Genomic DNA, 26,832 nt, shown 5'->3' with positions numbered 1-26,832 from the left:
AGGTCATGTGAAAAGATTGGTAGTGATTCCACAAACAGAGAAACAAACCAACTACTAGGCTTTTAAATGTATATAAGATTCTTCTTCAAAATATTTAACTAGTCTCTATTCCATATTCAAGCCTACTTATTTTCCCCTTAAGATTGCATTAAAAGCCATACTACCAAAAAGCAATATCCAGATTCAAAGCAATCCCCATCAAAATACCAATGACTTTCTTCACAGAATTAGAAAAAAAATGTGTTAAATTCATTTGAAAGAAAAGGAGACCCTGAATAGCCAAAGCAATAATCAACAGGAAAAGTGATGCAGGAGGTATCACAACACCTGATCTGAAATTATACTACAAAGTTATAGTAACAAAATCAGCATGGCATTGGCATTAAAATAAATATGAAGACCAATGGAACAGAGTAGAAGACAGAGATAAACCCACATACTTATAGCCGTCTGATACTTGACAAAGGTGCAAAAAATATATTTTGGAGAAAAGACAGACTTTTAACAAATGGTGCTGGGAAAACTGGACAGCTATGTGTAGCAAAATGAAACCATATCCCTATCTCTTACCCTGCACAAAAGTCAAACTGAAATAGTCCAAAGACATAGGAATTAGACCAGAAAGTTTACAACCATTAGACGAAAACATGGGGTCAACACTCCATCATATAGATGTAGGCACCAACTTTCTCAACAAAACCCTTAAAGCTCAAACACAGGGGGAAATCTTCATTACACCACATATTGCAATACTGCATTTGTAACAAAAGCAAAAACAGATAAATGGGACTTGGAATAAATTCTGATAAGGGGTTAATATCCTGAATGTAAGGTTATGGGATATAACTCAGTACTACAGCCCTTGCCTAGCATGAGTGAAGTTCTCTAGATAAATAGTTAAATTAAAATATACCCAGAATGGGCTGGGGTTTGTAGCTAAGTGGGAGAGTGCTTGCCTAGCATGTGTGAGGCACTATGCTCAGCACCAACATATAAATAAGTAAAATAATGGTCCATTGACAACTAAAAATATATTTTAAAAAAATATTTACCCAGGATGTATAAAAAATTCCTACAACTTAGCCAGATATGGTGGCACACACTTGTAAACCCAGAGACTCGGGAAGTTGAGGTAGGAGGATCGAAAGTTGCTGAGATCAGCCTCAGCAACTCAGCAACACTCTGTCTCGAAATGCAAAGTAAAATATGGGGGTGGGGAAAAACCTGAATAGGCATTTCTCCAAAGAAAACAACAGAGATGATCAACAATTCAAAAAGATGCTCAGCATCTCTAATCATTCGAAAAATGCAAATCTAAACTGTAAAAAAACAACTACTATCAAACAAAACAAAACAAACAACAACAAAAAAAAAACCCAGAAAATAAGTTGGTGAGGATGTAGAAAAAAACAGAACTCTTATGTACTGTTGGTAAGAAGGTAAAATGGTATAGCCACTATGGAAAACAATATGAAAGTTTCTCAAAAAACTAAAAAGAGAACTACCACATGATTAGCAATCTGACTTCTGGGTATACAACAAAAGAATTAAAGGAGCATCTTAGGTTTATACTTGCACAACAAAATTCACCAAAGCATTATTCACATTAATCAAGAGGTAGAAATATCACAAACGTTGACAGATAAATGGATAAAAGAAAATATATACACACATGAAATATTATCCAACCAGAAATACAGGAAATCTTGATACATGCTACAACACAGATGAACCCTAGGGACATTATACTGAGTGAAATAACAGTATCACAAAAGGACAAACACTTTACAATTCTACTCATGTGAGATATCAAGAGTAATCAAAACAATGGAAGAGGAAACAGTATGATTGCCAGGAGCTGGCAGGAGGGGAAAATAAGGAGTTTTTGTTTAAGGGGCACATAGTTTCAGCTTTGTAATAAAATTTAAAAGTTCTTAAGCTCTGTTACATGATAACATAATTACAACATTTAAAAAACATCTGAAAGTAAATTTTGTTATTTCTTAACCATAATTTAAAAAAGAAAGTTTGAGCAAAGTTAAAAACCATTCTTGAATAAAAGTATAGTTATACTCACAAATTCACTAATTTTTGCTTTCAACACATCAAGCATTAAATAGAATATTCAGACTTAAATAGCTGCAGGGTCTCACCTGTAACTCGTGTGATTTACGAGCTTGTTCTTGCTTGATACTATTAATCATACTTTCTTTTACATCATCCAATATAGAGTACAAACTATCAAATTCTTCATCTAACTCTGAAAGTATGTTAGAAGAATTTTCCTGTTTTAAAAAACAAAACAGAATGCTATTACTGAAAAGCCTTCAAACATTTAAGAACTGAAAGGTATACACAAAGCGGAGGACAGGTTTCTATTACAAACTGCCAAAGCCCAATGTAAAAGTAAAAACTTCTAAATTTCATTTAAGGCTTTAAAAAGAGATGAATACAAAAAGCTGGCTGCTAATGAGGAGGGTGGTATTTTAGCTATGCTGGAGTTAAACTGCCTTTTATGTACTAACCCAAACACTCTTTACTTTTATAAAACTGCTTCTACAGGACAAGAAATAGGTTGTTTTAAAGTTCCCAACTTTATCTAGACCTTCAGGCTCTAAGGCAGTTCCTAAGCCAGTGGTTCTTAACTTTTGAAGTATTAGCAGAATGACCAGCAAAGAATGTTTTATCATTTTTTAATTTATATATGACAGCAGAATGCATTACAATTCTTATTACTCATATAGAGCACAATTTTTCATATCTCTGGCTGTATACAAAGTATATCCACACCAATTTGTGTCCTTATACATGTACTTTGGATAATAATGTCCATCACATTCCACCATCATTTCTAAACCCATACCCGCCCCCTTCCCTTCTCCTCCCACCCCCTCTGCCCTATCTAGAGTTCGTCTATTCCTCCTATGCTCCCCCTCCCTAACCCACTATGAATCAGTCTATTTATATCAGAGAAAACATTCGGCATTTGTTTTTTTGGGATTGGCTAACTTCATTAGCATTATCTTCTCTAACTCCATCCACTGATCTGCAAATGCCATGATTTTATTCTCTTTTACTGCTGAGTAATATTCCATTGTGTGTATATATCACTTTTTTGTAATCCATTTATCTATTGAAGGGCATCTAGGTTGGTTCCACAGTTTAGCTATTGTGAATTGTGCTTTTATAAACATTGATGTGGCTGTGTCCTTATAGTATGCTGTTTTTAAGTCCTTGCCAGTAAAGAATTTTAATAAAATATTGCAAAGAGTTTAATTCAGCAACTCTGAAAAACAGTTTGGGTATATAGGAATAGGGCTGATTTGTGTAAATTTTAAAATTCTTTAGGTTATCTAAAACACTGCATTTACATAAAATATATAGAACTTAAAAGACTATGAGCAATTCACTACTAGATCCTATGAGATTTATCAAACATTGAATTTTGTGCCAGAAGGAATATCAGAAATGATCTCATAATTAGAATTTGTAATTGAACTCCTCCTGCACTTTACAAACTAAAATATAGATAAGTGACTTTTCCAAAGCTACACAACTAGTTGTAGCTGCATCATCAATAAAGCATTCCAAATCTCGACTTTCCAAAGTTCTTATTGCTTCATTAAGCAGGATGCCACTATTTTAACAAGAAATAGCTTAAAATATTTGTGAAATCCCTAGATAGCAAATCCACCTTTGCAACAATTATGAAAGAAGAAATTCCCTTAAGGCATTTTTCAGCTTTGATAAATCATTCTATTAAGAGAAGCAAACTGGCATTGGTTAAGATGTCTTGTAATATATCCAAACTTTTGATTATAATGTTTATAAAATCCAGACACCATCTCAATATAGTCTCACAAAAAGTAGTGTTCACCATTTTTATTAGTTCATTTATAAAAGCAAAAACAAGCTTTGGAGAAGGAACGCAGAGTCCGGAAGGCAGAAGATTTACATCCCTCATTAACCACTAGTAACAGTGCAACCTTGTAAAAGCCACTTAAATTCCTATAGTGAGATTTTTTTCCCCTTATTTTCTTTTTCAGATAGTCTGTTGTTAGTATACAAACACTACCAAATTTTGTGTTGATTTTGTATCCTACAATTTTACCCAATTTATAGGTTTAACAGATTTTCATTACAGTTTTTAGAGTTTGCTACACATAAGTTTATATTATCAATTCCACTTCTTCCTTCCCTATTTGGATGTCTTTTATTTCTTTTTCTTATCTAACTGCTCTGAATAGTACTTCCAATACTATTTTGAATATAAGTGGTAACAGCAAGCATCCTTGTTTTATTCCTGATGGTAGAAGAAAAACTTTCAATTTTTCATCACAGAGTATGAGATTAGCTGTGCACTTGTCATATATGACCTTTATTGTGTTGAAGTACATTCTTTCTACACTGAATTTGTGGGAGAATTTTGAACTATGAAAAGATCCTGAATTTTGTCAAATTATTTTTCTGCATCTACTGAGTTGATCATGTGGTTTCTGTCCTTCGTTTTTATTAATATGATGTATCATATTTGTTGATTTACACATATATAAGGAACCATCCATATATAAGGACGAATTACACCTAGCCAGAGTGAATAATCTTTTCAATGTACTGTTGAAATCAGTTTGCTAATTTTTTTTGAGGATTTTTGCATCTATATTCATCAAGGATGTTGGTCTATAGTCTTTTTCCTCTTGTTGTATCCTTGTCTGGCTTTGACACCAGGGTGATGCTGGTTTTATAAAATAAGCTTAGAAGTAATTCCCTCCTCTTCAATTTTCTTGAAGTTTGAGAACTAGTATTAATTTTTCTTTAAATATCTGATAGAATTCAATTATAAAGTCATCAAGATCTGAGATTTTTTAAAATTATTATTGATTGAATTCAATTTCCTTACTTATTGGTCTGTTCAGATTTCCTATTTCTTCCTGATGCAGCCTAAGAATCAGTTTATCTTAAGTTTCCTTCTACAATCAACATCTGATGAAAAACACATGGATTGTCTACTCAAACCTGGGACCACTTCCTTAAATATTCCTCTTCCTCCTAATTGGGCACTTTAACTTTTATGTTTTATTTTTATCTATTTCATGTAGACCTCTTATCATCTACATTTTCTTTCTGCTATTTACTGTAAAAAAAAATTACTTGCAGGTACGTTGTAAGATACAATTTGCTCCTAGTTGGAATTAGAAAAGAAAAATATCAAATAGAAAAATACGAAAGTGAGCACTGTAATATTCCCTAGCAAGTACTCCAGAGTTTTCCTTCTCCTTTACTATTTGATTTTTCCACAAATAACACAGGAATGGCAAGGAAAGCATTTTTTACTTTATTTCCCATTTAAAACACCCTGCTCACAGCTCCATTAGCAGAAGTGTATTTGTATTTATAAATGTAAAGTATATTTATACTTATAATTTGACTCAATACTCATTCATTGTGATATTTACATAAATTTAATTAAGACTCATACCTGAACTCCTCTTAATGTTTGATTTAGTGTATCAATAAAGTTCTGAATTTCATCATTTTTATTTGCCAGAGTTGAAATGATCCTTTGTAGAGCTTCCTAGGATTAAAAAACAATTTAAATATTTCCTTTCAATGAAAAAGAACTACAAATCTTCTAACCATTTTCTAAACAAACTTTATGTAACAGCATATTACATAATAAATAGAAGCAAGTTTCTTCTCATTATTCACATTTTCCTAAGGCCTATTAATTCAAAAAATGACATATATCTGTACTATTTTTAACTCTCTAAGTATATACCTTAATCACCCTTCAGACTGAAAATGATCAGTATTATTCCTATTAATATTATTATTTGATGTTATAAGGCCATGGCAATGGAATAGAGTTAAATCCTTAAATGCTATAAAAACAAATAGAATTTCTAATATAGCATCAGGAAATGAAGAATAAAAGCAAGGAAACACTGAAATTTTTAAAAGTTGTATCTACTTATAAAAATTAAAAAACATTTTAGAAATATTAATCTAGGTAGTAAATTTGCATCTAGAATAATATTCATAGTAACATTTATAGATGCTATAGAATCACATAAAATAAAAAATTTTAGTAGTAAATACCCAAGACTTTGATAATACTTCCTACTTAAAACACAGGGTTATTATTTAACTTCCTTAAACTCAAGTTCAGTGCTATAAAGTAAAATTTTCTGCTATGACAGAAATGTTCTATATTTGTACTCATGTGGTAGTCCCCAGCCACATACAGCTAACAAGGTCGTGAACTGTGTCTAGCACAACTGAGGAACTAAATTTATTTTTTAACTTTAATTAATTTCAGTTTACATAGCCACACAGGACCAGTGCCAGCACAAGCCCAGATGCTTAATAACAGCAAAAACCCAACAAGGTACTTGTAGTCTCAGTAAATATCATATGTACTTTTCCTGTAGAATTTTTCCCAAAACAAAAGACTTATTTCTGAAAGTACCTACAAGTTTGTTTAATAAAACTCATAAAATTTGTGGGACAAAGATTCTCCTCAAAATATTATGTCAATCAAAGGTTATATATATATAAAGAGCCCAGGAATAATCTAAAAGAAATGTTTTATAAATGTTCATACAGCGTATTAGTGAAAAATTAGATTACAACAGGTCTAATTTAAGTGTCAAACAATCCCTAAAAATAAGGAGATATTATCATCCCTGTGCTCAGCCTAAGGGTTCTCTGTTATATTCGTTTACCTACACTATACCTTCCCATTCTCCTTCTTATGATATTTTAAGATAGTAACACAGTGAAGTTGTGTTATGAAAAAGACCAATGACACACCAAGAGTTAGTTGTTTATCCCTGTCAGTGATTTTCCCAGAACTAATGCACCAAGAGTCAAATCCAAAGACAACAAAAGAATAGCAGAGTGGAGCCAGGACTTTGGAGAAGAGTCGACACAGTTAAAGGGGTCTTAGTGGTGATACCGATATTGAAAAGGTAAGAATATTTAAAGGAGAAGTTTTCCAAGTACTCATGCAAGATAGGATCTATATGTACTTAGAAGCAACATAATGAAACAATAATAACTGTTCTGCACAATCTTCATACTTTTTTATAGTAAGTTTCAATTGAAATGATTGGTGTTAGCGCTTGGATATGAGCTGTACCCTGCCCCCAAAGATTCATCTTAGAGAATGTAGGAATATTCAGAGGTGAAATGATTAGATTATAAGAGCTGTAATCTAATCAGTGCATTAATCCATTTGGTGGATTAATAATATGAAAGGGCTACTATACTAGATGGTTAACTGATGGCAAATGGAACATGGCTGAAGGAAGTAGGCCACTGGGGGTATGTCCTTAGGGTGTTCATGTCTTGTACTGGTTCCAATTGTGTTCTCTACTTCCTGGCTGCATGAGCTGAGCTACTGTCCTCCACAATGCCCTTCTACCATGATGTTCTACCTCACCTTAGGTTCAGAGCCATGGACTTGGCCAACCTTGGACTGAACCTCTGAAACTGTGAACCCAAAATAAGTTGTTATTGTCAGGTATTTTGGTCACAGTGACCCAAAGCTAACATAATTGGGTTCTTTTTGGTGAATGTATCTGCCTCCCCTTCTATTCCTCACAATGGCAAGGGCCATAGTTTGGATATTAACTTTTCCCAAAAGACCCATGTGTAAAAGGCTTGTTCCCCAGAACAACATTATCAGGAGGTGGTAGAACCTTTAAGAGGTACAGCCTAGTAGGATGTCTTTAAGTCAAAGAGGACATGCCCTCAGTGGGGACAATAGAACCTCAGTCTATTCCTCTCTGACTTCTGCTTCTTAGCTATGAGGTAAGCAGTTTTACTTTCTGCCATGATATACTGCTACCTCACCACAGGACCAAAAGCAAAGGGTCCGACCAGTCATGGACTGAAACCTCTAAAACTGTGAGCCAAAATAAACCTTTTTTCTTGATAAGTTATTTAAAGTATTTGTTATAGTAATAGAAAGCTGACTAACATAGCCAGGGCTACATTCATACTGTACAGATGAGAAAACAGAGATTAGACTAGTTGCCCAAAATACTGCTGATTAGATAAAATATTAGGCTCAGTCCCACTCCCACACCCATGCTCTTAACTGCTGCATTAGAACTCTACCTCTGAATCCAATCAATTATCCTATTTTATGGTATACTCATACCATAAAATTATATATTCTTTAAACATCTGGCTTGCTAAGTTTTCAATGACACAGAAAACTGCTGGAAAATTCATATTACAGAATCACAACTTGAGCTTAAATGGTCCACTGCTAGGCATACCTAGCAGACATCAACCAAGGTAAAGACAATAAAGCTGGACCAGAACAAGGGACAGAGATCTTCTGGAAGATATCATATACTATGAAAACAAGCAGCCAGGTCCGATGAATTCAGTCCAAAAACAAAATTTCAAAATCATCATGATGTGTGAATTCAATAAAAACTGAAGGAAATTTTACATATACACACATGCAAAAAGTGAAATTTTGGAACATAAAAGAGGCAGATCTACTTCAGAAGGGGAAAAAAAAAATCTCCTGAGCACAATATAGCTTCCCACTTTTACTTGTCTAAGTTTAGCAGCAAATTTTGTGTTTGAAGATTGGTAGTAAAAAACTCTTGAGACAGCTGAAGCATACTGCCCCAGCTAAGTAAGCTGTGAGCTCCAAAGGTTTTTAATAAGCAGCCTGTTTTTCAAAGCTCCTGTTATTTACTAGATATAGTCAGATTTATAAATGTTCTCTCATTGTTATGAGGTCTTTAAACTAATTCCTCTATATCATTAAGAGTTACCCATTTGTTAAAATTTAACAGGCCCTGGTCTAATAGTGATGATAGAAGTCAGAACACAACCTTTACCAATGACAATGCTCTCCTTCTTCATAGAGCAGAATTGTTCAACAGAAATACAAAATGAGCCAACAGTAGCCACATCAAAAAGTAAAAGAAAGCCACATGTGGTAGCTTACATAATCACAGTGACACAGGAGGCTGAGGCAGGAAGATTCTAAATTCAAAACCAGTCTCAGCAACTTAACGAGGCCCTAAGCAACTTAGTGAGACCCTGTCTCAAAATAATAATAATAATAAAATAAAACAAAAAGGGAGGGGGATGTGGCTCAAAATTAAGTGTCCCTAGGTTCAATTCCCAGTAACAACAAAAAATAAATGAGAAACTGGTGAAATTAATTTAATATTATACTTAACCCAAGAGATTCAAAATATTATCATTTCTAATCAACATTTAACAATGAACTACCTAGCTGGGTACAGTGGAGCATGCCTGTAAATCCTAACTACTTGGGAGGCAGAAAAAGAATCATTTAAGTCCAGGGATTCAAGGCTAGCCTAAGCAACAAAATGAGACCGCCAACTCAAAAAAAAAAGTGAACAATTTTCAATGAGTTTCTTTTTAAGAAATGGGGGTACTACCTCTTCAAAATCCAATGTCTACTTTCAATTTACAACATTTCTCAGTTTACATTCGTCACATTTTAAGTGCTCTAAACCACATGTGGCTAGAACCAGCCTGACAATACAGATTTACAGACTTATTATACCATTAAAACAGTCCATATATTTCTTTTTTTAAAAGATAGATAGAGAGAGAGAGAGAGAGAGAATTTTTTAATATTTATTTTTTCAGTTTTCGGTGGACACAACATCTTTATTTTATTTTTATGTGGTGTGAGGATCGAACCCAGCGCCCCGCGCATGCCAGGTGAGCACACTACCGCTTGAGCCACATTCCCAGCCCCAGTCCATATATTTCTAAGAATGGCAATAGAGCAAAGATCCTCAATCAATTCGAATTTGCACTTAAAAATAAACAACCTAAATGTTTTCTGAACTTTTTTCTTGGAAGACTTGAATTTCTTTAGGTTCTATGTTATCCCAGATTCTTAAATTGGGGCAAAAGGAACTCTCCTTTAAGATTCTTCTAAACACCACAACACAAGGGACAAATACACTCTACTTGCCTATAAAGTTTATATTGCTCATTAATATTTTTGCTTAGACAAAATTTTCTGTAAAACTACAAATATGCCAAGGTTGGCAGATGACACAAACAAGACTGCAACTGAGGACTGCACTATACTATGTAGGAGGGAAGAGTTTTGAAGCCTCGGCTATAAAATACCACTGAGAAGTTGTAAGAATAGATAAGCCAGCAGCAGAGGGCTTTAGAGCCCTAGCATTTAAGATCACACGTGGTTTCTTTTTCTTTTTCTTTTTTGGTACTGGGGAATGAATCCAGGGGTACTTTACCACTGGGCTACATCCCTAGCCCTTTTATTTTTATATATTGAGATGGGGTCTAAGTTGCTTAGGGTCTCCCTAAATTGCTGAGGCTGGCCTAGAACTTGGGATTCTCCTGCCTGAGCCTCCTGAGCTGCTGGAATTACAGACATGGACCACCATGCCCAGGTACTATCACATATATTTTCAAAGCTACCACCAAGTGCTTTATAAACTACTAAAGAAGCAACCACCCAGATCAATAAGAGACAGAAACCCAAAGAAACCAATATGACCTTGGTAGTGAATGCAGATAAAGTGCCTTCATCCTAAACTTTTCTATGCTTACTAGAAAAAAAGGGCAGTGTTCTGAAAGTTCCCCAGGGTACAGTGCTAACAAGAGCTCCAGAAGCTCTGAATCCACTTTCTCTTTAACTTATTATTGTTGTGGGAGGATGAGCAAAATGCAAAAGATGTAATCAAGAGCTAAGTATTCTAAAATAGTGAAAATTCATTGGGAGGGCTGAAAAATAAACTCTGAAGAGGAACAGGGCTTCAACCATTCTGGCTGTTCCAAGAAATGGGGACTCACTAAATCTAGTGTGGAAATGGCATGAAGATAATAAGAACTAAGGAACTTGGAACTCAGTAGAACTGTACAAGTAATAAAAATAGCTAAGACAAACTCTCACCAACACCAAAACTTATAAAAACTTAAAAGGATTGCATGAGTGAGTTCAGAAACTTAACTTAGCTTGCGTGGTGGTAGGAGTCAGAGAAGAGTACACACAGAGATAACATATGCCTAATCTAGGAATATGCAAGGAGAGGCAGACTGGACAGGTACCAAATCCAGCATTTAAAAAAAAAGTATTTTCTAAATATGGCAGGCAACATGCCAGGGAAGATATCAAATAGATACGCGTGTGTGCGCGTGTGCACCTATGTGTGTGTATATGAATGTTTTTCCTTGAATTCATAAACTTAAGAGAAAGAGAAAATTGTCATGCAATGAGTTTTCTATCCAAGTATATCCCTCCAGGGCTTTGAGTTTAATCCACAGCTTTAATAATGGAAACACAAGTGACTGAGAAGTTGTCGAGGTGAAAGCCAAAACCAGAAGTCTCAATATATGTGATATAAACTCTGCACAGAGTATGATAAGATATAGGGCCATTACACAGAGGCCTCTCCTCTGAATTCCAGACCATGTTAATATAATTGCCTGCTTGAAATCTCTACTTGGGTGTCTCACAAGCCCTTCAAAGTCAACTTGCCATAGCCTTCCCCACTGAGCCTGGGTCATTCTCCAGAATTCTACCTCTATAAATGGCACTACCAGCTGCCAAGCTAAAACTTTAGACTTCACCCTTATTATCTTTCCTCTAATTTGTGCTCTACATGTAGCCACCAAGTTCTATTAATTTTACCTCCTAAACAGTTCTAGAATATCTATTACTATCATAGTACAAGTTACTATCATATCTCAACCCATACTATAGTAAAATTTCTTAAGAGGCCTCTTATATATTATTTCTCCCCAATAATCAGTTCTCTATACTGCAGCTAGGGTCATAGGATACCATCATACTTCCTGCTCAATATTCTTCAATGACTTTCCATTGTTCCTTGGATAAAACAGAAAATTTTTAACACAATCTTTAAGACTCTACATAATCTGCTTTGCTTACTTTGCCTGCTTCAATTCACAACAGACTTACTTTTTCTTGCTATATTCCACTTCCAGTAGCCTGCTGTTTCTCTTATAAGCTTTGTTTCCTACCTGGGAGCTCTCACATTTATCAGTTCCTATGCTGTAACCACTATTCTAAAACATACACAATATGCTATTAAAATAAGTTCCAAAAAAAGCACTTATAAAATGAGCGCATTGTGACATCTGTGTCACTTACCAATGCCTCATGGGTGAAGGAAAGCACCCATTGTGAAAACAACTTTCATCCACTCCCTGAGATTCTATTAACCTGAAAGGATGACTACAAGGGTGTCAGATTTCATTATCAGATCTCAAGTCTCCCATTACCTTCCAAACATTGATGGATAAAGTGATAAACATAGATGAATAAAGGTAGTACAAATTATTTGAGGCATATCTAGATAATTATATTTTGTAAGACTTCAGATGGCTGTAACTAGAAATTCTAGGTGATACAGGTCTGACAAATGCCAATTTTTCTAGACCACAGTTAAAATAAACAGGACACAGGTCTCCAGAGGACATATGCACAGGCTATCTTGGCCACTGTGCTTTGGTCATGCAGAACTATTACCAGAACCTCAAAAAAGCCACTTCATCAAGATTAAGCCTCTCAATGGCCTGACTATGGATTCAGACTAAGGCAACTGCTACACCAACAAGAAAAAAGGGGTTTTATACACTCCAGTCAAGCACAATTGCAAACATTCCCATGGCATGGATCAAAGTAATCTGGGACAAATAAGTCATAAGGCACTCTCTGCAAAAGGGAAGACTTTTAAAAAGTTATACTTATAGTTTCTATTAATCATGTGAAGTAAACACAATAGACTGAACAAATGAGAATATTTTTAGACTCTCAAGTGCCAAGTACTATCCTGAGTTCTTTACATACTGTTAATTCATTTATTTTTTTTCAAGAATTCTATGAGGTAAGATATTATTATTCCCATTTTCTAATGAGGAAGCTGAGGCATGGAGAGGTTAAGTAGCTTGCCCAGATATTCAGAGCTAATATGTCACAAAGCCAGAATTCAAGTAATGGCAATTAACAGCCTTAACTATTACACTGTACTAACTGATATGGTAAAGATCAAAGGTTCATTAAAAGGATGTTAGAACATATAAGAACACCAAAAGGATTAAGATTTTAATTCAAGATTAGAAAAAACTGGAACTATCAAAACAGACTGTAACACAAACTACCTTAAAGAAAAAAAATTATTTTGGCTCATAGTTTTACAGGTCTCAACCCGTGGTTGGTTGGCCTCATTGTTGTGGGCCTTTGGCAGCACCTCATCATGGTGGGAGCCCAAGGAAGAGGATGCCGGTCACCTGTTGGCCAGGAAGTAAAAGAAAGGAAGGGGCTAGGGACTCACTGTCCCCTTCAAATATGTGTCCCAATAACCTGAAGCCCTTTCACTAGGACTCACCTCCTAAAGGTTCCAATACCTCGCAACCATGTCACAGGCCTTTAGGGGACATTATAGATCCAAACTATACAACCTTACTATAGAAATACCACCTTATAAGTCTCAGAATAAGATGATGTTTCAAAATGATGTTCATCATTTTGAAATGGCATTTGTTCTACTGATTTTAGCCTAATATGTGGGAATTCAAATGTTGTGTCTTAATTTTGCTGCATCTAACAAAATCTGCCAACTTGGACTACTTATCCAAAAACTGAATGTAACACGCCCCTGAAGTTATGATGCATACACTTCCTATTTTTAAAGTCAGTTGCCAAAAACCTTCACATCCAGGTTTACCATTCATTATACCTTGAATCAGCATCCAAGTGATCATTATAGAAACACTCTGACATATGGGTTTCCCACCAGCATCTACGCAAATCCGAAGATTTCTGAGTCAAATACTACGTTAGTATTTCAGACAGTTAAGTATACAAATCTAGAATCACCACCAGTGGATCTACAATTTAAGGGGGTCTAACTATTATTATAGCCAAATCAGCAATTATTTATTAAGCACTTTCAATTTGTTAGGCATTGTGCTGAGCTACTAATATGAAGTATTTTTTTTTAAATCACAACAGCCTTCACACTTTTGGGGGGTTTGAAAAATTAAGAAACTTGTCTTAGGTCACACAGTCATCAGTTGGCAGTCACAGTTCAAATCCAGGAGACTGCCTCCAAAGCCTCTGCTTTTATACTAACCTTGGCTGCTTACACTACTGGAGACTACAAGAAATAATCATAGGATTCCACCAACTAGAGCAAAGGGATCAATGAAATCAGCATGTAATATCCCTGGACAATGCCTAACTGCCACTAGACTGAGGTCACTTGCATAACCCCACACCACAGACATCTCCTTTGAATTAGGTGACAGTCGAAATCTAAAAAGCACTATCCATCAGGTAAGCCAGATAATCAAAAATCTTATCAGCTTATGACAAAATTAACAGGAGTTTCATTCCCAGATGTAATGAAATCAGAAGGTAAAAAATAGAACTAAGAAATCCAGGAAGTTGATAATCATAAATGGTTTACAGGCGTAAAGCTATACCTAACAATCAATTGTGAGCATTTCCTGAATACCCATATAATCAAGAATGAACCAATAATCAACTCTGCCCATCTAATTTATCCCCTAAAAACAATCTAATGCTAGCTAGTGAAAAAAAAAATGGTGGGAAATATTGCCTTTCCATCCTGAGCTCAGTTGTAAGATATCAAGCCAAATGAGGAGGTAGTCTCCCATTCAGGATTGGAGGAAACAGTATGATAGAACTGAAGACAGAGCCTTAATCATGTGCAGTGGCCTTTGAACTGGGTGTTACACTCAAGAAAGTTAAACAGGCATATATTCTGAAAGTAGAGGAGTGGTGTAAATGGAGCACTCTGGGGATTGCTGATAGTAATAAAATGCCCTGTGAAAGGCAAGTTTACAATATGTATCCAAAACCATTTTTGAAGTATATGTATATCAACTCAGTAATTTCCTTCTACAAAAATTCTTCTAGGAAAATAATTAAGAATGTAGGCAATGTCTTGGCTACAAGAATGTCCATCTTGCCAGGCATGGTGGCACACATTTGTAATCCCGGCGGTTCAGAAGGCTGAGGCAGGAGGATTACAAATTCAAAGCCAGCCTCAGCAAAAGCAAGGCACTAAGCAACTCAATGAGACCCTGTCTCTAAATAAAATACAAAATAGGACTGGGGATGTGGCTCAGTGATGAGTGTCCCTGAGTTCAATCCCCAGTACCAAAAAAAAAAAAGAATGTCCATCTCAGTGTTATTTATTACATTAAAAGGTTGAGATCCAGCAAGAGAAATAATATGTGAGGTGAATAGGGAGCCTACATCCTGGGAACAAATTTTTACCCTTCACACATCAGATAGAGTTCTAACTTCTAGAGTATACAAAGAACTCAAAAAGCTAAACACCAAAAAAAAAAAAAACACAAATAACCCAATCAACAAATGGGCCAAGGATCTGAACAGACACTTCTCAGAAGAGGATATACAATCAATCAAAAAATACATGAAAAAATGTTCATCATCTCTAGCAATCAGAGAAATGCAAATTAAAACTACTCTAAGATACCATCTCACTCCAATAAGAATGGCAGTCATTATGAAGTCAAACAACAAGTGCTGGCGAGGATGGGGGGGGCGGGGGAAGGTACACTCATACATTGCTGGGGGGACTTGAAATTGGTGCAGCCAATTTGGAAAGCAGTACGGAGATTTCCTTGGAAATCTGGGAATGGAACCACCATTTGACCCAGCTATTCCTCTTCTCGGTCTATACCCAAATGACCTAAAAACAGCATACTACAGGGACACAGCCACATCAATGTTTATAGCAGCACAATTCACAATAGCTAGACTGTGGAGCCAACTTAGATGCCCTTCAGTGGATGAATGGATAAAAAAAATGTGGCATTTATACACAATGGAATATTATTCAGCACTAAAAAATATCAAGATCATGGCATTTGCAGGGAAATGGATGGCATTAAAGCAGATTATGCTAAGTGAAGTTAGCCAATCCCAAAAAAACAAATGCCAAATGTCTTCTCTGATATAAGGGGGGGAGGTGACTCAGAATGCTGTTCCTCCTGGAAGAGCATGGGAAGAAGATTCTCTCTAGATAGGGAAGAGAAATGAGAGGGAAAGGGAGGGAGAAGTGGAATTGCATGGATGGTGGAAGGAGACCCTCATCATTATACAAAATACATGTATGACGATGTGAGGAAAAAAAATAGCGTCACCTTAGATTAGGTAGAGAGAAGTGATGGGAGGGAAGGGGAGGGGATGGGGGAAAGGAAGGACAGTAGAATGAAATAGACATTATTATTACTGTGTGTATATATGTGACTGCATGACCAATATGATTCTGCAACCTGTACACTCAGAAAAATGAGAAATTATATCCCATCTGATTCAAATGTATGATGTGTCAAGGTCATTGTACTGTCATGTGTAACTAATTAAAACAAATAAAAAAAAAGGTTGAGATCAATATACAAGGGTGATGATTAAATAAAATCTAGTAATACATCCACACAAATTCTGCTGAATCACCGAAAGTGTTGTACAATGGTATTAATATGGAAAAACGTTTGTGAAATGTCAAAGGCAAGTTGTTAAGCAATATGCATTATGATGCTATAATTTTTAAATTTCTATATGCATACAAAAAGACTGGATTGTAATACAAATGTTGAATGTAATTATCTCTGGATGGCAGAATTATGGGTGATTTCTACTTTAATTTATCTCTATCTCCCATTTTCCTACAATAAACATTTAGTATTTATAATGGAACAGAATAGCAAACACTGGCTGTGCTAACACTTTTTTTTTTTTTTTTTTTTACAAATTCAAGATATAATTAACTGTCAGTTAATAAACATCAAAAACTCAGATTCTATCAGAATCTTGAGACTGGAAATAAATGCTGAGAGTGAAAACATACAAAAGAAGGCTGGATACAAATGCACCAACTTCACAACAGTGTCTACCCTAGGTCAGAGTAGAATATCCATCACTATGGCAAACATTCAATATGTGTTTGCTGCATGAATAATCCTGCTTACATTCAGCCAAGCATTGAAAAAAAGCATTGTGTTAAAACTACAAAAAGAAAAAAAAATTCTGTTCCCTATTTCATTTTAAAAACTGCCCAATTCAGCTTTAGAAAGCTAAGACCAACCCTCAAAAAAGAAAGAGCTACAGAGAAGGAAGATAGATATACATTACAGAAAAACTAGGGATCTTATATGGGGCAGCAAATAGGACCAAATTCCTGGTTTCAATTTAAATAACATTCCATATCACCTACCAACTATTTTTCACTAGACTTAAACTAGCTTAGAAAACAAAACAACTACTTTGTACAAGTTTATCCCTGCTAACATTTTAGCAGTTTTAATTAATCCTACCAGCATTTAAAAGCAAAGAGTTCAAGCAAGGGTAGTAATGAAAAAGCTTGGGCTGTGAAAAATGATCTGGTTTGAACCCAAATACCACTTGCTAGCTGTTTTCTCTAAGCTTCATTTTTCCATATCTGTGCAATAGAAACAAGAGCTATTGTGAGAGTTTAAAGCAGTTTACCACAATACTGGATATAAAACAATACTCAAAAAATTTTCCCCTCCTTTTCCTCAGGAAACTTTTTTTTTTTTTTTACTGAGAGGTATCTGGAATATAGTATGGCTGGTTAATTATCTGGATTGGAGAGAATGTCTGAATTGCTATGGTACAATGTGAAGGCAAAAAAATAAATAAAAAATCAGGATAGAAGAGAAAACTGGGATATAGAAGGCAAGTGTACATATGCTACTTGCTGCAGATTGTTGGGCTTTAAAATTTCTGCTTAATTCAAACTCCCAGTCTAGGTTTGTCCAGGTTTTTATTTTTGTACCAGGGATTTAACCCAGGGGTACTTTACCTCTGAGCTATAATATATAATCCTATTTATTTAGAGACAGGGTGTCACACTAAGTTGTTGATGCTGGCCTTGAGCTTGCAATCCTCCTGTCTGAGCCTCCAGAGTCACTGGGATTTCAGGCATGCACCACACCTCCTCACTGCTTTGTCCAGTCTTATACAGTAAAGCCTCACCTGTCATTATCCTTTTCGGAGCAGGAAGCTAAGAATACACAGACAAAAAGTTGGCACAACTAAATGACAATGTATGCTCTTGGTAACTTACTTCCTCTAGGATCTCTTTCCCTATCCTTTCTACCCTTTTCAGTTATTCCTAAAGTATCTTTCCTAGAAACAATGATTCCTATGAATATGAGTGATCTACATAAAAATTTAACTTAAACTATTGAATTACAATTTCCAAGGTTTTAGAAAGGTGCAAATGTCTTGTTTCAATGTTTCCTTTGAACATGCACATTTCTTTGGGTAAAGAAACCTTTGGGATTTTATCTTAAAACCTCTTACAGACATAATCAAAAGGTTTGATCATCAAACAAAGCCACCTATCCATAACACATCCTGTTCACAAAAGTGCCCCAGAAACTCAATATAAACAGAATCCCTTTGTTTATTTCTGGGAAATAATACTGTGGTTTTCTATATCCAACAGTATGCCTTACATACCCAAGGCAATTACGTTTTCTTCCTCCTCTCATTCAGAGCATCTGTTGCTAACAAAACACTGAAGGCCAAGTCATTTTCACAGACAAAAAAGCAGCTGGTCAAGCTAATCCATTTGCTGACTAGCCATCATCAAGCTTCTATAAGACTGTCCAGTTAACTTAACCTTTATTGTCAGATTACACGAGGCAGAACTTCCAATCCTCTTTCAATTAGGATTTAACAACCCTTCTTTTGCACCACCAAATAATTTCTTACAAATACAAAAAACAGAAAACATGCTTTAAAGATGTATAAACTGAATCAGAAAAGAACAAAGTTATTTTGAGGTTGGGATTATAAAATTAATAACAATAGCTAACAGTATTAATTTATGCTAGGCACTAAGAGGTTTTAAAAAATGAACACAATCCTTAAATAACCCTTTGAGGATTAAGTATAAAATTGTTATCTCAATTTTTATAGATGAGGAAATGGAAACAAAGAGCAAATTACCTAAGCTAACATAGCCCATAAAAGGCACCACTAAAAACCTGATTCCGGAGTCATCTTCTTAAGTCCCAACACCTTACAATGAACAGGTATATATCCAGGGCATCCTCTTCCTTTGCCACTTGCAGCACCCATTTTCCTCATACTAACTGCTATTAGTATGAGGTACTATTACTGCTACTGTAAAAACATTTTATAACAGGAAATAGTCTCTTAAACTCATGCTGGGGTGTACTGCTGTCTCATTTAAAGACAAAAAAAAATAATCAGTTTAGTTCATTACTATTTGAGGCAAGTAATTGATTCTGCAGTAGTTTATGAGAAAAGGAAGCTTAAATTCAACAATTTAATGGTTCACAAGCATGAATACCAGATACTCTTTGTGACCTATAAAACAACAGGGTGTTTTTAGATTAGAAAAATTCTCTTGATGCTACCAATGAAATTTAACATATTTTCTAATATTGAGAAGTGATTCTCAAAGTTATCCTCAATAAGGCATATCAGTACCAATAGTAATTTAAAAAAAAACAGCTAATTCTTTGCCATCTCTGAGAAACTGCACATGGTACCCTCTAGGTACACCAAAAAGTAAATAAATACATAAATCTGAAATGACAACAGATAGGTTCAAAATAACTTATCAACATGCAGCATGACCTAGCAAGAGTCATAACCTCCAACTTTTGATTCCTCAAAAGGAATATACATTCCTTGATAATTAAGATGATCCACATTAAAACAATTTTTTTCCTACAAAAATGGAATTTTTCAGGACTAATTCTTCATAAACTTTAAAATGCTGTGTGTTTCTTAAGGGATTATTTTATCAAATTTTTACAATAACACTATGAAATACTTTTATTTTTACAGAATAGATGAGAAAATAAATTAATCACCAGTGCATGACTTGCTCCATATCACAGTCAGTAAATAGTGCCCTGGAACCCAATTCTCTGAACTTCCCAAGTCTTTACTCTTCTATTTGACCTCTGCTACTGTCCACTCAAGTATCATATGACTTTTATCTAATAAGCTGTGAGATATTTTACAAATTTAGGCAGAGATAATGTTTTAAACTTATACATATTCAAAACACATAATATGGAATTTTTAAAATTACTAATATCCTTGGAAATAATAATTGAATACATCCAACTGGGTTTCAAGACAAATGCATATAATGAACACATTTGTTAACATACACATCTGTTAGCTACTATAACAGTTAATGCTTAACACATGGCACTATTCTCTCATGCCCCCCCACTCTCAAGAAGGTGAAATCATGCAAAATCATAGAAAGTTGTTCTAGTAAGTTTTTCCCGTGTTTTCTACCTAATAATAGAAAAGAATGGTCTCTAAAATATGTCCTTGTTTTTCCCTGCCGCATTATTGATAATGCTTGTTTTTCTTTCCTATACTGTACTATATTTCAATTACACTGTAACAAAGAGAAACAGGCAGTTAATTTCTATACAAGGATTATGACGAAATGTTAAAAAACTCACTTTCAGTTGTCATTTGACATATGTTGGCTATGTTGTTTAAACATTTTTACTTAAGTCAAAAGGCTAGTTCTATATATGCTTTTTCTCAACTTACTCTGAAAGTATGAAACATTCCACAACCACAACTAGGTAACTGTGACAAGCAACACCAATTGGTCAACGAGGGTGGGGCGGCTACCCTGACAACTGTCTTTTCCCTCAATTAACAAACAGTGACCTGCTTATGAACAAGTCACGGGGAGGGGAGGGGAGGGGTACAAAGGAGTCTGGGTCCCTGACCTAAAGAGCTTGCATTGTGCCAAAAAAGGGGACTTGTTCGAAGAAAGAGCATTAGCTCGGCGTCAGCAGGGAGACCCCCCCCAAATCAGGCTGTGCCTCGGTTTCCACATCTGCTGGGGCGGGAAACATTCTCCCTAGCACGCTGGCAGGAATAAAAGGGGCCGAGCGCTGCAGAAAGTGATTGAAAGATAGAGACCGCTCCTGGCGTCTTCTCGAGAATCAAGAGGCCAGCCGGGGTCACTGGGCGCGGCTCCTGCATCCCCGCGAGCGCGGTTAGATCGCGTCCAGGACCGAGGCCCAGCGGCCTCGCCTTCAGCCGCAGAAGCCCCGAGCGCCGGCGCCCACCACCCACCGGGCCCAGAGCGCCCCGCCCACCCATCGCCGGCCCGGCCCGCCCCGCCTCGGAGGCCCCGCGCTCCTCTCCCGGTTTACCTTCTGGGAGTCCATGGCGAGGAGTAAGCCTGCTGGCTCGAGCCGGCCACAGGAACTGCGCGAGGAGGCGGAGAAGGCCGGCCACGCCGTGACCGCTATCCGCCGCCGCCGCAGCCGCCTCGGCCCGCACCGGCGCCGCCCGGCCCCGCCCGTCCGCGCCCAGCCAGCGCGCGCGCGTCGCCGCGCAGCGGTTGCCAGGGTGAAAGGGCGGCCCGCAGGAGGGGGGGGGGGGGAGGAGTGCTCGCGCCTGCGCGCTACGGCCGGCCGCCGGAGTTCAGGTGCCTGGGGTCTGCGCCGCAGGGAGAGGGGTGCGTCCGCCCTCAGGAGCACGTCTGCAGCCTCTCCTCCCTTCCCCCATCCCTTTAATTCCGCGAGCGCGAGTTCTGCAGGCCTTGCCATGGGCCACTGGGCATCCAGAAGCCGGGCCCTCAGGAGGGAAAGCCCTGTCCCGGAGATTTATCAGTCCACTCTACATTCCACGCGCATCTGAAGCATCTCCCCACACTAACAAGCCTGGGAGAGACCTCCGGGCTAACCAGGCCCAGCTGTCCAGTGAGAGGAAAGGGGCTAGGAGGGGGATGCAGCAGAAATGTGGGTATGGGACTAATAAGGGGCTGGGGAGCCAAGTAGAACTTTCATAGAGAGCCTGTCTCCACCAGCTCCTTGCTACGAGAATGATCTTTAGCAAGTCACTGTCCCTGAGCCTGTTTGAATTTCTGTAAAATAAAAGAGGCTGCACTGAGGATTATGAGGATTGAATATTGCATTTAATATTGATGATAATGTATATGAAGTGCGTTGTATAGCTTGTGCTGAGTAAAATACATTTGTTATTGGTAGGGAGTTAGAACCTGCTCAGTCCGTCCTGAGGGGGCAATGCAGGTAAGCTTGAAAATGTTTCTCCCCAAGGAGATCTCATCCTCCTTTTAGATGACTTGAGATGCTCAAAAGTTGAACTGGGCAATCACTTACGAATACATTAAAGAGAAGTAAGTATCGAGTACCTGTTGTGTACCAGTTTTGCAAACTGAGAATTCAGTCTAGAATTCAGGTCCAGCTCCTATTAACTTACAATCTTTGTGTGGAAGACTGACAAAAAGAATTAACGTATGAATGATATTATAAGTGATAAATAGAAAAATTACATGGAGTAAAGGATTTAAGAATTGGGAGGGTTCAGTTTCCCATAGGGAGGTCAGGGAAGGCTTCTCTCAGTAGTGACCTGAGTAAGTGGGAGGATGAGTAATGCAAGAGTCGGGGGAAGGGCATTCTAGTGGGAAGCAACAGCAGATACAAAAGCCGGAGAGAGGGTATGAGGAACTATTTATTCTACAGTGCTCTAAATGTCTACCTATGAGTCTCCCCAACTCTACTGTGATTTTCTTGAGGGCCGAATCTTCTTTTACCCATATCTGTATCCTCAGCACAGGGCCTGCCATACAGTCTGCACTCAATAAAATCTTTCTTAAAAAATAATTTTTAGTTGTCAATGGACATTTATTTTATTTATTTATTTGTGGTACTTAGAGTCGAAGCCAGTGCCTCACACATGGTAGGCAAGCTCTCTAGGCTGAGCCACAACCCCAGCTCCTCAATTAATTCTTTCCACCATGCAACCAGCGCACTGGTTTCATTAAAAAGGTTCGTGGCATAAAAGTTAACTAGTGAGATCAAAATAAACACACAGACTCAATTACCTTTTTCTATGACCAGGTCCGAGACAGCTCTCACCTCTCTGGCTCACACCTCAAACCACCCAGTAGGGCAGCAAGGCTTACTCAGGGCTAGCATGAGAGAGAGAGAGAGCACGCCAGGGAGTGGCCTTTTATTGGGAAACAAGAAATTCAGGGGAAAATTCCATCCAATGAAGGTCGAGGGGGGCAGCATTCCAAGGTCAGAGTCAGTGATTGGCCTCAGGGTCAGTGGTCAGTCACACCCCCATGCGGACAGGCTCTGGCACCTGGAGATGGTGGGGAAAGCTCCCACACAGTTTAGCCAGAGCGTCTCACACCCAATCCAGGAGGTGCCCAATCACGTGCAAGAATGACTTCCCACAAATTCTTTTTAAATCTGCATTGAGATGTACAAGAAATGGGATGAAGGGCACAAACAGGAAAACAAGAGTTTGGTTCAGACTAGATGGGTAATAATTGGAAAGCCTGGATCCAGGAAGGGCCTCTGAACAATTTTGTTCCTGTCAGCTGAAAGCAGAAGTGGCATACAGTCCTGCAGAGAGATGCCCCCACCCGTCTTGGTACCAAGGGAAGTGAAGCTTCTAACCAAATCTTTCCAATTCCACGAGGAGCAGTGAGAGCAGCCAGGTGCCCAGCCACTCACCTATTGCTGCAGTGGCAAAGACTAATCTTCACACCATGCTCTGTGCACTGAGGCTGAGTCAGTTCCCTACAAGAGAGAAATGTAGACTGGGAAATGAAGAGCATCAGAGGTCAAACCACCAGACTGACTGTATGGTTCCCAGTGCTGCCCTTGCTTGCCACCTGGACTCCCACAAAGAGAAGGAAAGAGCATTCCATGCCATTCTTTCTTCTTCAGATGCCAGGGTTTCACCTCAGTCCTATTAAAGGGCAAATCTTGGGCACTTTATGACTGATGGACACCACCACAGGAGGAGGAAGAGAGAGGCTTTGGGAGACAGTGAGTCGCAGCTGAAATGTGATCGCCAGACTCTGTCACAGGCTCATCCTCTAGGAGCTCACTCCTGGCTCCTTGCCTCCAGCTCCTCCGGTTCTCTTCTGCAGCCCAGCCAGGAGTCTGCAGATTTCAACAATTGCTTTACCCTAAGTGACTTCTGCCCACACCAGATTTATGGCTCTTTTGGTCTGGTTCCACTGCCAAACTCATCCTGGCTCCCTTACTTCCCCTTGTTCCCATTCGGGAACAGCTATTTCCTTCTGGCTGTGACTTCTTTCTTCCCCAGTTCATATAGGTTCTCTCACCGTAATCATTCATGAAGATTGGTGAACTCTGTACCCCAACCCACTCTCAGTGTCTCTGGCTTATAGGCAAATCCTTTACTTTTTCTGCACTCACCATTTCAAGATAAAAATTTTCAAAAACAGTTTTACCACTAAAGTACTAGCTCTTAAATGGGTTTCCTGTAGCAGCTGCCTCAGCATTACTTGCTAACTTCAAAGTGCAAATTCTCAGATTTCTTCCCTAACTGAACTAGAAACTCTGAACTAAAAACTCTGTTTTTAACAAGTCTTCCAGGTGATTCTGATGCACACCAATGCTTGCAAACTATTAAATTAAGAGAAGTAAAATTGCTTAAAAAAAAAAAACGGAAAAAGAAACTACAGGGGAATAAAAACAGATGTTGTTTCAATACTTAGTTTGCTCCAGGCTCAGTGGCACATGCCTCTAATCCCAGTGGCTCCGGAGGCTGAGATAGGAGGATCATGAGTTCAAAGCCAGCTTCAGCACTAAGCAACTCAGTGAAACCCTGTCTCTAAGGAAAATAAAAAATAAAAAATTGGGCTGGAGATGTGGCTCAGTGGTCAAGTGCCCGGAGTTCAATCCCCAGTACCCACCCACTCCCCAAAAAAACCTTAGTTTTCTGATTCTGATTTAGCATTTCTAGCCATATTTTTCTGAATGAGGCTTCTGGGCCCCATGAACCTCTTTCTAAGGAAACTCCAAGTCAGGATAACCTCATAGTTGTCACTGCTAATGTCTGACAACCCCTCCCAGGACCAGGTTCTCTGTCACTCTGAGGGGTGCCAGGCAGGCATTGCCTGTAGCCCTGAATTGCCTCATAAGTTCTGGGATCCCCTATCTGGTGGGAGAAAAATTTCCTTCCTTTCTGTGTCTCCAACAGTCTTCCCCTTGGATGTCAGTTTAGGGTCACTGGCATGGAGTCACATGTCTGCACGTAAAACCAGACACTGTTTCTTACCACCTATGTGGACACCAATGAGTCTCTTATCCTCACTAAGCCTCAATTTCCTCATCTGTAACATAGTGATCATAATTCCCTTTTAGGGTTGTTGTGAGGATTAAAGGAGTTTATGTATGTTTTATGCTTGGCTTAGTTGGCATTTAGTAAGTAGCAGTTACATTACTTCCTGTACACTGTGTCCTTCTATGCCACCCTTGCGTGGTTCTTTCTCCCTTTGGGTCTTTGGAGCCTCAGGAGATCTAGTTTTACCCCAGCTCCCCTTTTCACTTCTATGCTTGACTTTTCTGAAGCATCACTAGCCAAATGTTGCTCTTTTTGAAGCTCCACATCTTTACCCATGCTCCCTGCTAACATCTGGCAAGGGTCTTAGTATACACTACCCAGACTCGGAAAACCCTGAGGCTTCTCTAAGCCTTATTTTCTTCAGTTGTGAAGTAGGAATCATAGCCCTAGCACGTACAAGGGTTGTTGAGTGGATTAAATGAAATAATCCCTGTTAAGTGGTTAGCACAGTTTCTGGAATATAGTAATGATTCAAAAAATTTGCCATGATCCTCTCTTCCCAAGCATAAAAACCTAACTAATTATGTTTTCTGCCCTCTTCTGATGAAAGACCAAACTCTCTCCAAAGCCCTGGAACCTCTGGGAAGTTAGAGCACTAATTTCTGACCCTAGACACTCATTATGGACAGGGTCTCCTAGGAGGAAAAGGACAGTGCAGCCCTGAAGTGGGCTGGCACTCTATGGGGTAGTCTGGCTCCATACTTGGAGAGCTCTAAGCCAAGTGAGAAGCAATCACTAGACACAAACCCGATTGGCCAAGGGCCAGAAAACCATGCGAGAAGAGACACAAACACCCGCGTGTCTTTAACCTGAAAGGAAAAACTCAGGGAAGATGTAATCATTGACTTCAAATCTCCCCAGGGCTGTTGTGTGGACATCAGAGATGACGTGTTGTCTACCATCCCACAGGTAGAATCACACTCGACTGGGGGAAGTTCAGAAGACAGATTTCCATTCAACAAATTGTCTAACTTTCTAAGAAATTCATACAGAACTGGAATAAATGGCTTGGTAAGTGAGATTCCCATCATTCGGGGTACCCAAGCAGAGGATGGGCATTTGCTTAGAGCTGTCATTGGGGGGGGGTATGGGCACTGGAAGGGTAACTGGTAGAGATAACTTTTAACATCTTTCTGAACCTTGAGGTTCCATTATTTTTCCAACTTCAGGTCAATAATCATTTATTTCCTTTCAGACTTGACCATGTAATTGTACTCACCTTTGGAAGGCTCTCTAGATTTCTTCTCCTCACCCTCACTCCGTTGGAAGAGGTCCCACTGCTTCCTGGAGAAGGGCCCGAGAAGGCCAGTTCACTAAACCCTAGCTATTAGGATTTTACTGTGCCATAACATCATGCATGATGGCCTGTTTCTTCTAGACACTGGGGACACTGAGATGAGTAAGCTCTGGGAGGCTCAGAGATTTCCAACATATTCTACTTAGGCCTTAGACACACCTCTGGACTCACCATGTTCAGAGGATGATCATGAATAAAGTAAATTAAATCTGTCAATCTCCTCATGAAAGGAAATCCACCCAGGATGCTGGCCAGAAGCCAGATCCCTCCAACTCAGAAAAACAGGCTC

General features: G+C 38.2%; 1 protein-coding gene and 1 long non-coding RNA gene across 6 annotated transcripts in view; one reads left to right on the top strand and one right to left on the bottom strand.

Moving 5' to 3' along the window:
• The window catches only part of Fsd1l (fibronectin type III and SPRY domain containing 1 like), a 68,671-nt gene extending 47,272 nt beyond the window's left edge, over nucleotides 1–21,399 (bottom strand). For all 4 annotated transcript variants that reach the window (XM_046451662.1, XM_058581596.1, XM_046451663.1 and 1 more), the window contains exons 1-3: nucleotides 21,265–21,399; nucleotides 5,480–5,575; nucleotides 2,154–2,285 (exon numbers count right to left, since the gene is read on the bottom strand). In XM_046451662.1, the coding sequence (XP_046307618.1) occupies nucleotides 2,154–2,285; nucleotides 5,480–5,575; nucleotides 21,265–21,279 (243 nt within the window). In that variant the 5' untranslated portion in view covers nucleotides 21,280–21,399. The remainder of the gene's footprint in view (nucleotides 1–2,153; nucleotides 2,286–5,479; nucleotides 5,576–21,264) is intronic.
• Nucleotides 1–26,832, top strand: part of LOC124097130 (uncharacterized) — a 144,025-nt gene that overhangs the window by 50,127 nt on the left and 67,066 nt on the right. For both annotated transcript variants that reach the window (XR_006853135.2, XR_009227405.1), the window contains exon 2: nucleotides 26,156–26,257. This is a non-coding gene — a long non-coding RNA (uncharacterized LOC124097130). The remainder of the gene's footprint in view (nucleotides 1–26,155; nucleotides 26,258–26,832) is intronic.

Source organism: Marmota monax, unplaced genomic scaffold (assembly GCF_021218885.2).
Source record: "Marmota monax isolate L192 unplaced genomic scaffold, Marmota_monax_Labrador192_F-V1.1 WCK01_AAM20220418_F8-fsc00020, whole genome shotgun sequence".
Classification (NCBI taxonomy): domain Eukaryota; kingdom Metazoa; phylum Chordata; class Mammalia; order Rodentia; family Sciuridae; genus Marmota; species Marmota monax.
Note: the sequence above shows the minus strand (reverse complement) of the source record. Positions and strands in the feature narration are given on the sequence as shown.